At 33.8% G+C, this 12,342-nt stretch overlaps 2 protein-coding genes across 2 annotated transcripts; one reads left to right on the top strand and one right to left on the bottom strand.

Annotated features, from left to right (window-relative positions):
• Positions 1 to 3,264: 3,264 nt before the first annotated feature.
• On the bottom strand, positions 3,265 to 5,132 carry LOC130721511 (transcription factor RAX3-like). The gene is made up of 3 exons (XM_057572311.1): positions 4,896 to 5,132; positions 4,399 to 4,528; positions 3,265 to 4,162 (listed from the first exon to the last, which is right to left on the bottom strand). Exons 1-3 carry the CDS (start codon positions 5,029 to 5,031, stop codon positions 3,463 to 3,465), a joined length of 966 nt encoding a protein of 321 aa, XP_057428294.1. The 5' UTR covers positions 5,032 to 5,132; the 3' UTR covers positions 3,265 to 3,462.
• Positions 5,133 to 11,238: 6,106 nt separating this feature from the next.
• On the top strand, positions 11,239 to 11,709 carry LOC130718986 (agamous-like MADS-box protein AGL80). The gene has a single exon (XM_057569639.1). The coding sequence runs from the start codon at positions 11,239 to 11,241 to the stop codon at positions 11,707 to 11,709; it is 471 nt and encodes a 156-aa protein (XP_057425622.1).
• Positions 11,710 to 12,342: the final 633 nt, after the last annotated feature.

Raw genomic sequence — 12,342 nt, 5'->3', positions numbered from 1 at the left:
AGATTACCTTTCTCATAAGATACATCCTCTCTCTCTATATATATAAATATAAATAAAGGGCTTCAACTATCTCCTACATCACAATCTTGAGAGAAGATGTGTAACCAAGAATCATATACATAAAGCACGAAAAAATCTTGATCAAAGCTACAACTCACATAAAGAGTGAAATGATAAAACAAAAATGGATCTCCCTCAAACTTAAATCTGCCTCTGAGGTGATCCTCCTCACTTCTCAGCCTCTATGATACTCCGGCTTCTCCACAACAGGTTTAGAATGGGATGGTATGAGTTAGAATGACTTACGAACCTCTATTATAGACCAAAAAGACGTGTGCGACCGTTCTCAACGTCATTTATGAGTCCTGGACTAAGCATGACTGTGTCCACTAAGATGGTGAGTTGTTTCTACATTTAACTCTACCATACCAAACAACATCTAAATCTACTCTATTTTACGTTTTTTTTCCTCTACTCATATTCTCTCTTCTTTTTCTCTTCAGTACTAAACAAAGTGTGTTAGGGTTTGAGGGTCGAGAGTGTGAGGCTTATAAAAATGATCCGGCGGAGAAACCGTTGAAAGTTAGCGTTGGTCAAGTCGACGTTGACTTATGGGCCTAAGAGATAGTCTGGATCCACTTTACATTAATTGTCTGGAGAAATTAGCATCGGTTATGAACTGCCACTAATGAACTCCTTACATACACGAAGGCAGTCAATGATTTTAATTAGTATCAAGTGCAAACGGTCAACTAATGCAATAATTTAGTGGACCAAAATTTTAAATCGATTCTTTATGCCGGCCGACTTAGCATCGTTTGGGTAGCACTAAGAAGTACTCCCTTCGTTTCAAAATAGTTGTTGTTTAAGGAAATGCACACAGTTTAAGAGCTCATTAATTGGTATAAAATTGACTATAACACCCATATTTAAAGTTGAGTTTTATTCAAGAGAGAGAATGATGGTTATTGGGTAAGTAATATGTGAGAATTGTGATTGGTAAGAATTGAAGGTGGTAAGTGAGAGATACAATATTAAATGAGAGTATATACTTCCTCCTTTCCAAAACTATTGTAGTTTTAGTTTTTTCACTAAGTTTAAGAGTTCATTAATTGATGTTATAATTTGACTGAAACACCCTTATTTAATATGAGTTATATGAAAGAGAGAGAATGAAAATCATTGGTTAATTAATTGGTGAGAATTGTGATTGGTGGAAATAAGAGGTGGTACTTGGGAGATACAATATTAAATGAGGGCATGGATGGAAGAGAATGAGATAAAGTGTTTTGAAAATGTAAAACAACAATGGTTTTGGAACAAAACAAAAAAACTAAAACTACAATAATTTTAGAACGGAGGGAGTATTGAAGAAAATGTGATAAATAGCCTTGAAATCATAAAACAACAACCATTTTGGAAAATATGTGAAAAGCTAAAACAACAACTATTTTGGAACTGAAGGAGTAAAAAAAAATTGCGTGAGCATTGAGACTAACGCTAAATTTAAACTTTAAAACACGACTTGCTCGTAATAGTTTTTTTTTTTTGACGGGTCGTAATAGTTAGTATAGCACACAATTTAATAAACCAATAAAGTACTCCCTTCGTTCCTATTTATCTGTCAACTTTGAGAAAAATAATTTGTTTCTATTTAACTGTCAATTTAGCATTTCAAGAGAGCATTAAATGATGTTTTTACAACTAATACCCTTATCAGAACAATAAATGAAGAAAGATAAAATGCAATCCAAAGGGTAAAAATGAAAAACAAATACTACTTTTATGAAAACCAACAAAATTAATTGCACTCCTTAATATGTGTGTTTCTTCTCTTCCCGGACAGTTAAATAGAAATTGAGGGAATATAAAATGAGAAGTCTCTCGAACGTCAAAAGAGATAAAAAGCATTTGTGTACTTCAGCCGATCCTTTGAAATGCCATTATTAAATGCATACTTACCATTTACAAAGATGTTATCTGGACCAGCCTTTCATTTTTTTGACAAAACCCTGATTCAAAGGTTTCAACTAATATTAATATATAGGGCCTATAGGCCTTATCCCTACCTAGAGAGAGAGAGCTGGGATAGGGAAGAGGTAGGAAAGAAACAGCACATGAAAAAAATCAATTTTGCAGCTTCATATTTATGCATGTTAGATTACTATTGAAAAGGAACTGATATATATTAATTATTACTGTGGTACTGTTAGTGAAGGGAGAATCATTTCATAAGCTATGGATATATACACAAAAACTCAATCACCTTGAAATGAATAATTATAGGTTGACACCTCATTTTGAGGTGGAGAGAGGTGAAGGAGGAGAGAGATAGGAAGAAAAGAAAAAGTAAGAGAGAGAAAGTATGAGATGTGATAGATGATAAGATGAAAGATATAAACAAAAATATGTGGAAATGAAGTGTTTAAAAAATGAAGTGTGTATATATCATTGCTGTCTTGAAATTTATTATAATGGAACAGTCATGCAATTATAAGTCAGTGACAAACTGACAATGATCGAGCTTCAAGTTACAAGCTAGATCTAGCTTTTTTAAACATCAAAGGAAGATGGAGCAGCCATATTTAGATAGTAATTAATCCTGAAATCATATTTTAAATTAATGTTAATTGATTATACAGTCACGTAATACAAAAAGTAGCCTATCATCGATTAATTGTAGGTAGCCTAATCCTGCACTGCACTTGTAATTGACTAATTCCACCATTAAAACTTGCAAGTTATCAACTCCAAATTAAGTCCCCTTCAAAATATAAGAACGCCATGTTTCTCATAGAAGAAGCTAACCTATACTTGACTTTAGGTAAAATGCTGCCAAATTTCTAGTCAGAAACATGGAGGATAATGTTCTAAATTTCTAATAACAGACAAATCATGCCCAGAAGAATGGAAAAAATGGTGTTGGCACCCATTCTACCTCCATGTGCGAGTGGAGATATTAAAAAGCAAAAGAAGGTGAGATATGATGAGTGATGTACTTATATGAAAATAATAGAGAGTAGTTTTGATCAATTCACACTCACTTTTAATTTTTTTTCATCACATTTCAGTTCATTTTTTTTTCCATATATTTCTCTTATTTTTCTATCACAAATCATTTATCATATTCAAAATTTCTCGCTCTTCTATTTTTATCTCGTTATACGTGTGAGATGAATTATGGTGTGAATGTAATATTTTTTCAAAGTTAGAGAAAATAACATATGAAAGACTAATATGATGGAGGAGAAATTAAAAAGCTAGTTATAAATAAATCTAATATCACAATTGTATTGCCTTTAATAATCAACTTCAAGAGCATCCTTTTGCCATGCATAGATGGCTATAGCAACAGCAATCAACAATAATGTACAAGAATTTATTACCCCCGGGGTAACTGATTAAGCTCTTGTAAGAACATTAGTTCTTGTGGAGTCTCTTTGCATCACAACTTAATTATAATTAACCTTGGAAATTCAAAGGAAGTGAATGATACATAGGATTGCAAGTTTCAAGACCCCAGCTAGTACTTTGGCTACAACTAGTACTGGTCCCTATTATCTTATCATCTATTATCTCCTCCCCATAGAAAAACTCCAACCCATCCAATCTTTGTGGAGAATTAGTAGATACCATTGCTTCGATTGTTGGTGGGAAACTCCCTTCTCTTTGCACCATGTCAAGTACTCCAACACCAACCTGTGGAGAGTACTGACCAAATTGTACTACTTCATTGTTGTTAATGCAAGAAGAAGAGCCCACATGAACTTTTTCTTGAAAATCTTGTTGTGACCCATCAAAGGTAGGATGATGATACTCATTGGAAAATCTCCCTCCAAGTTTGATGAGCAATTTTCTAATAGAATCTTGGTCCTTGAAACTAGCGCCTTGGTTTGTGTATTGCAAAGGTGGCGGTGGTGATAGCACAGGGATGTGTGGCAAATATGGTTGTTGATGAGTAGTACTATTTTCATGAACCAAGGATAAGGGATATTCAACACTCTCTCTATTATTGCTTTCTTGCTTAACACCACCGTTGCCTCTATTTCGTGCTTCTTTGTTACGGTGCTTCCCAAAAAGCTTCTTTTTGAGCCTTGTGTTCCAGTAGTTCTTTATGTCATTATCGGTTCTTCCGGGCAGTTGAGCTGCAATCACCGACCACCTGCGCTCAAAAGGTTTTCACTTATACAATTAATTCTAAGACCCAAATCAATTATGTGAAGAAGCTTCAGAGCTTTTAAATTTCAGAATTAATATAGTTACGAAGAAAAGAAGTTGATCAAAACTTGTTAATAATAATCATATATATTGCTAGCAAGGTCAATCATGATCTGTTGCACCACCAAACCTATCTGAATTAGGTGATCATTGAGGATAGAAACTGTACAGGATATGTACCTGCTTCCAATACTAATGTAAAGGCTACAAATGATGTTGTCTTCTTCCTCGGAGAAACCACCATGCTTGAGATTAGGGCGTAGATAGTTTAGCCACCTGAGACGGCAACTCTTGCCACAACGCTTCAGTCCTGATTAAGAAAAACAAAGAAAAAGTTAAAGTCCTAACAATCTTCTTTAATGAACAAATGATAGCATATATAATTTGATCAATTTTGCTTTCATCAGAATCAATTTTTGAACTATGATGCTACTCACAGAAATTTCTTCTCAGAATAATTTTGACTTCATAATGAATTATATACATAGAAGAGTTTTCCAACCAAGATGAAACCTATTAGACTGTCCTAGCTAACAATATTAATGATTTAATGTACATGTAGATGTAGCAAATGAAATTGATGAAGATATATGAGAATGAATAATTGATCAAGGAGAAGAAAGAAAAGGAAACTGAAATATTAAGTAGGGTTTGTTTCTGCGAGATAATTGATATACCAATCTTTTGTGGCAAAGCAATCCAGTTGCCCCCGGTGCCATGGTCATCTATGTAGGACTTGAGCTTGGCATCTTCTTCTGGCGACCATGGACCTTTCTTCACGTTCGCTTTGTCACAGCAAGGAGCCCTGCCCATGTTGCCTTTTTGTGTCTTCCTGTGTGTTTTGAGCTTTTTGATTGATTGGGGTAACCCTTCTCTCTTTACAACCCCAACTCAGAATTATAGGAGAGAGAGTATGAGATCTATTTATTAACTCCTCAAATCTATTTGCACTCAGAGGAATTGAATTTGGATTTTCTGCTGCCCTTTGTAGTTTTTGTAGCATAAAATAAATGTATAATTTTTTTTATATATTTAACTTTTTATGAATTAATTTGAACCATTTAATATAAGAATTAAATATCTAAAATTTGCATTAGAAATTAAAGCTCAAAGAATGCATAGATCCATTTTTCTCAAAAAGAAATAAAAATACTATCGAGAAATTAATGAGTGATATGATGAGATGTTAGAAAAATAAGAGAAAGATATGAGAAACTCGGTAGAATTTATTTATTTTTTTTTAAATTGGTAGTGTGTGGCAGAGAAAGTAATTGTGAATGTGAATGTTATTGTGAATATGTTAAAAACTTAACTATAATTAGTATTAAAACTGGGAGGGGATAAACATGATTCCGGGAGCATCCATCTTACTAATTTTATATGTAGTGTGTGGCAGAGAAAGAAAGTTATTTGTATAGAAAATTCCTGAAATTTAGTATTGCCAGAATAGGAGAATAGGTTTGTTCTTCTTGTCTTTCTTAAACTCGAATCAACTTAATTAGTTGTATATTCTATGGGCTATCCTTTTCATTTTCCTTGCAACTTTTTGGAGTCCACTTCCCTGTGATCCTCACTGCCTTACTGTCTTGGGATATATATATTTATGTGCACCAGACATGGAGCAGTACTATCGTGTTCATACACTGTTTCTTCTGTTTCTCTTTTTATAATTTTGAATTAAACCATAATATTTCACACATATCAGTAGAAATATTATCTAAAATTATTTTTGTGTCCTCAATTACCTAACACATTAAGTTTTGGGGTTAATTTGTTATTAACATGATATCAAAGCTTTTATGACTAAGTAGTTTAGAGTTCGATTCTAGTTGCTCACATTATTCTAATAAAAAAGTTGAATTTCAGCATATATATATAGTAGTTAGCATGTATATTACCCACACTTCAAGCCTAATTCGACACTTGTATTAAGGAGTGTATTAGAAATGAGATGTAATAAGGTAACACAAGAAATGAGGGGTTTGAATTGTGTCATTTAAAACTTTGGTTTTAAATTTTTTTTGCAACCGTTTGGTGCAGTAGATAAACAAGCTCTCTCTCTCTCTCTCTCTCTCTCTCTCTCTCTCTCTCTCTCTCTCTCTCTCTCTCTCTCTCTCTCTCTCTCTCTCTCTCTCTCTCTCTCTCTCTCTCTCTCTCTCTCTCTCTCCATGAGTTTTTTATCCTGGTTCACCCCTAAACGATGGGGTTACGTGCAATCCTTGGCTAAACCAAGATTTCTCTTATTCTGTTCTTGGCCCTTGCTTTCCTCTTGTTAGGATCATTGGTGCTGCCCTGCTTCTTTTTCCTGTATAACTTGGTGCTATTATTGTCTTCTATTTAATTCCAATAAAGTGCTTTTGCTTCAAAAAGAACTCAGTTTTACTGCCTGAGTGCACCTAAGTTTGTCTAAAAAAGTATCGAAGACTTCTACAAGTATTCTCCAGGACTTCTCCTCCAAATATTCTCAGGACTTCTCCAATACAAGTATTCTCAAGACTTCTCCTACAAATATTCTCAAGTACTTCTTCTAAACAATATTTTTCAAGATAATTTTCATATACAAAGATCTCTTGTTACAAGAGGGATATAAGATACTTTCTAAGCACATGCATGAACTATAAAGTTTGTGGTATAAGTTTTGACTGTAAAGATATTACTTTATGTTCAAATTCTGGAGAATAAGGTAAAAAGATTTGATAGATGTTTATTATATATTCATATTATTTAAGGTAATATAAGAATGATTCTAAGAGGTTTTCTTGGTCTCGTGGATATGCGCTTTGGCTCTGTTTGAGATAGGCCCTAAGGATTCATGTTGATCACTATGATTGTTTTGACGAAATTAGTTCTAATATGTTTGTTTATGTTCGGCTCATTTATATTCACACCTAACACACACATATATTTTATTTTTCCTCAAATTAATTTATCTCCCCAATTAAATAAAATTACACATAAAACCCCCAATTTAAATTATGTGTGCGCGACACACACAAAATGCATATTCCAACTTACTAGTTGACAACCTCATGATCACTTTTAGGAAAACGAAGAGCGAAAACGTTGGAAGAAAAAAAAAAGCCAAAGTCTACTCACCACCAACCTTCCCTTTATTACTTGCTGGTAGTGGTAGACCGTTCAAAAACCAAAGTCTATTCTACTTCTTTTCTTTTCAACCTAGAGAGTTTTGAAATATGGTTGAGTTCTCGGTTTTTTAGGGATTGAGTTGCTGGTTTCTTCTTGATGGATGAAAGTGGAAGATGGAGATGTTGATGATGAAGGATTTAAAATTATTATTTAATTTTTTAATCATTTTTAATTTTTTATATTGGCATTACTCAGATTTAAAAAAAAAACACGTGGAAAAGCAGACCATGATTAAAAACAAGTTGTTGGTAAATCCGCAAGTGTACGGAATCCACCCGGTTTTAAATATCGAACCACGGGGATTGTGAGTGAATAGATTCAGTTTAAGCCTCGAGTTTGAAGGTTTATTTTATTGAGGCAAACATATGACGAAGTAGTAATAAGGAAAAAGAAAATATAAATTCAGAAATGAAACAGAGAATGAAAAGAAAGAGTGATTTTCTTTGGGTTCTTGATCAACTAATCAATTCAAGCACATTATTCTAAGCACATGTTCTCATGAATCTCTCCTTGATGTTATAGCCTAAGCAACTACCTATCGATGCCTCGCATAGATAATTCTTTCAAACCAAAAGATAAGCCCAATTTCCTGTGTACTTAAACATTTGTTTGAAGCATAAAGATTATAAAGTTCAGGCCAACAAACCCCAACCCTTCCTCTATTCCTAGTAGCCAAGATTGAAGGGGCAATCCCAAATCAGTTCCCTAATCTATAACAAACTTCCGTTCTAATTATAGAAAAGTATAAAGCTAGCACATGTTCTAACTTGAAACATAAAGCATGGATATGAGATTCAAGGAAAGAAGAAGAACATGTGGGAAAGAACTTAAGATTATAACTTAAAAGGAAAAGTCTTAAAAGAAAACCAAAGTAAAGAAGAGCCATGCTTGGCTAAGAACCTTGAACACAAGCTTGGAAGCCTTCTCTCACTCTCCTAGATGATCCTCTACCTCTAAACTTATGTAAAAATGGAATTGATATCCAAGATTCCAAAAGAAAATGACTAAAATCATATTTATAGGCAAAAATCACGAGTTTGGGCTGTTCCGGGCGCTCAGGCGCCAATTCCATGCTGAAAAGTGCATCTGGAAGGTAATTGGCACCTAGGCGCCAATTCAGAGCGCCTAGGCGCCAATTCAGAAAGCTTGGCAAAAAAACAACGAGCGCCTAGGCGCTCAAAGCTCGCTGAAAAGGCTTTTGATCTTCATTTTAACTCCTCTTTAAGCCTCCATTCAATTCTCCAAGCTTCTTGACCTTCCTTCTCCTTCAATTTCAGACCTGATTACTCTCATCAAAGCTCAAGGAAAAATATCAAGAATACCAACCATTTAATTGCACAAGGGACTCAAAACTAATGACAATTAACAAAAGACTCAAACTATACTAAAATGCAACTAAAGCCCTTATAAAACTACAAAATTACTAAACTAATGCAAATGCACAAATAAAAGTTAAAATGCATGAAACACTACATGAGACATAAGAAAAAGACTCAAAACTAACAAAGAAAAACCCTAAAAACATCATATAAACCCGGGTCATCACAAGTCACATCAGACTCAAACACATTTTGTCCTTAATGAGATTAAAAACAATTTTTTATGGAACCCTATTTGATGCGAAAATTGTACAAGGACCAGGGTTGATTCCCTTTATAATTTCAGGGACCAAAAGAGTATTTAAGCCTTAAAATTATTTAAATTATTTAATCATTTTTAATTTTTTATATTTTACTCAGTGGCATTACTCATATTTGAAAAAAACACGTGAAAAAGCTGACCAGGATTAAAAACAAGCCACATCAGACTCATACACACTTTGTCTTTAATTAGATTTAAAAAAAATTAGGGATCCAATTTGATGCGAAAATTTTACAAGGACCAAGGTTGATTCCCTTTACAATTTCAGGGATCAAAAAAGAGTATTTAAGCCATCTTTTTACAACGAAGCGTGTAGCTCAATTGGTGTTGAGTTGTTCTAACTTATGCAAAGATTTTAAGTTTTGACTCTGAATCCCTATAAACATAGCTATTTTTGATACTTTAAAGGTATAATTTTACCTTTTATAATAGTTTTACCCGACTCGTAGATCACCTCCCCGAAGGCTACCATTGTTTAAAAAAGTAAGAAAAATCCTTTTAACAAAGTGAAAGTGATGAAGAAAGCAATGCTTTCTGGCATATGATTCCAATAAGGTGTGGCATAATTGATAAATGGGTTTGGACTCGGTAAGTAAGTACATGGTTCGATTCCTAGGCGTGCGTATGAAGAAACATTTATTGGGAGATTCCTACTCACTTAACGTGATCTTAGAGGATTAGTCTCATGGCTGCCGGCTGTAGGAATACCTTGGAAACCAAAAAAAATCTTGAGAGAGAAAAAAAAATTCATTTTACTGGGCCCGTAAAACACCAAACTTGACCTAATCCAGGACATATAAAATCATATAATGCTAATTTTTATTTTTATCTTGGGTAAGGTATCTCAAGAACCGGTAGCCATGAGATAAACTTTACCCAACTAAAATCAGCACACTAAATAGTAGAGGTTGGCCAATGTATCTTTTTCAATCACAAGAATTGAAAATTAAATCTCAATTTCAAAAGAAAAATTAAATCTCCAACAATGTTGATTCATTTTAATTAAAAGGAAATTAATTTAATTAAAAATAATTATTTAAGAGTAATCCCAGGATACTTCACTTTAGAAAATTATGCAATACCAGTGACACATATTTAACTTCTCTAAAGTGCGTTAATCATTACAACCAATACATTATTTCTACAAATGCTTGGTTTATTTTTGAAACTCATTTTCCAACACATTTTATGTGATTGATTTATTTATTTTTGGTTTATTAGCACTTTTGGTCCCCCAGAATTTTAAAATGTGCAAATGAGGTCCCTAAAATTAAAAAATAACATTTCGCTACCCCTACGTTAGTCTCATTTAACAGTTTTGATCCCCTAGAATATTTCCGTCCAAAAGATAATGTTTTTGTATGAGTTGGCTTTTCTTTAAATGACGTGGCATGATTAGGAGAGAGAAATGGTATTTGGAGAGAGGAACATCACATGCCTCTCACGTGATTTAAGCTGATCCTTATTTCTCCATCTCCATTGTGTTCTTCTCCTCCCTCTTCATCTCTTCTCCCCTAAATCACCAACCCTAACCAATCTCTCTGTAGTAGGGATCATAGTCTTTCTCTCTCCTAATCCCATGCCACGTGATTTAAGAGTTAAGGGACAAGGGTTGGGGAGGGGAAGGTCCAGGGTTCGAATTCTGGAAGGAAACTTTGAAGGAATTTTCTAACTTACTAACAACTAACATTTGCCAATAAAAAAAACGTGATCTAAAAAAATGCCAACTCAGATAAAAACGTTAACTTTTGGACGGAAATATGTTAGAGGACCACAACTGTTATTAAATGAAAATTATGCATTAATATTATTACATAAATAAAAATAAAATAAAATTTAATGTACATATGATTTATCGTATGTAATAATGTTATCAGTATATCGGAAAAATGCTGAAAATAAAATATATATTGAAATAAGAAAAAAAGATAATACCTTGCAATGCATAACTATTTCTAAATAATTGCAACAGCTTGATTTTCTCTAGACAGGTGATTTGCAAATACATTGATACGCATGAAATCCAGTTAGTATGTGTCTATTTGTAAAACATAAAAATAATTTATTTCTAAATATGTTGATATTTGGGATCCATGACAGTACATAGTTTCCAAATGACTTGATGTAATTACAACTGCGTAGATAAGATAGCTCTCTATAAAACCCATATGCTACAAACAAGTATTGCATCAAAGTTCCAAAATCCTTATAATTTTCTTTGTGATTGCAGGCATGGCTATGAAGAAGGTGAAGCTCGCCTATATCACTGATAATATGGCAAGAAAGATTTCATACAACAAAAGGAAGAAGAATATCATCAAGAAGGTGAGTGAACTCACCACTCTCTGTGGAATAGAAGCATGTGTTATAATTCCCAACCCATTTGATTCCAAACCAGAGATTTGGCCAAATGTGGAGGGAGCAATGAAGGTGATTGAGAGGTACCAGAATACACCTGTGAAAAAGAAAAACATGACTTTGAACCAGGAGAGCTTCATAACGCAGATGACTTCCAAATCACAAGACAAGCTAAGCAAGGTGTGTCGACAGATTCGTGAGAAGAAGCTGACCATGTCTGCCTTCAATTGTGTGAAAGATGGAGCCCTTCCAGAAGGCCTGATCGTGACAGATATTAATGATATCAAGATGCATCTTGAGAAGATGATGAAGGAGGTCAATGATGAGATTGCTAAACGTAATTGATCAAATAATATTTCAATTGTTTCTTGTCATTTTGGTATTGTCCACAAAATAATTATGTTTTATCCGGCCTTTAGAGCCCGATCATTTTGCTTTACATTATGTCTTTCTTCAGTAAAAAGAGGCATGCCCTCTATTCAATAATAAGAGGCAAGACCTCTCTATCTTTGTTTCAAAAAAGAGTCCTCTACTCCTCCATCTTGTATGTTAGTTTCATTTAACTGAAAAAAAGGTTAATAATTCTGAAAAATTATCTATTAAAAAATGTATGTCCAAATATAAAAAAACTTAAACAAAGGGGCCTAAATCCACAAAAAATAAAAATGAACAGGGTTGGTGATTTAGGGGAGAAGAGATGAAGAGGGAGGAGAAGAACATGATGGAGATAGAGAAATAAGGATCAGCTTAAATCACGTGAGAGGCATGTGATGTTCCTCTCTCCAAATACCCCTTCTCCCTCCTAATCCCATGCCACGTCTTTTAAAAAAAGTCAACTCAGACAAAAAACATTAACTTTTGGATGGAAATATGCTGGGGGACCAAAACTGTAACGCCCCGAATTTCAGGGGTTACGGTAACAACCTGATAAAGTAAATATGCAATATTTTCAAAAAGGGATTTATAACCATGCGTATA

This window comes from Lotus japonicus, chromosome 5 (assembly GCF_012489685.1).
Source record: "Lotus japonicus ecotype B-129 chromosome 5, LjGifu_v1.2".
Taxonomy (NCBI): Eukaryota; Viridiplantae; Streptophyta; class Magnoliopsida; order Fabales; family Fabaceae; genus Lotus; species Lotus japonicus.
This window is presented reverse-complemented; position numbering and strand designations above follow the sequence as displayed.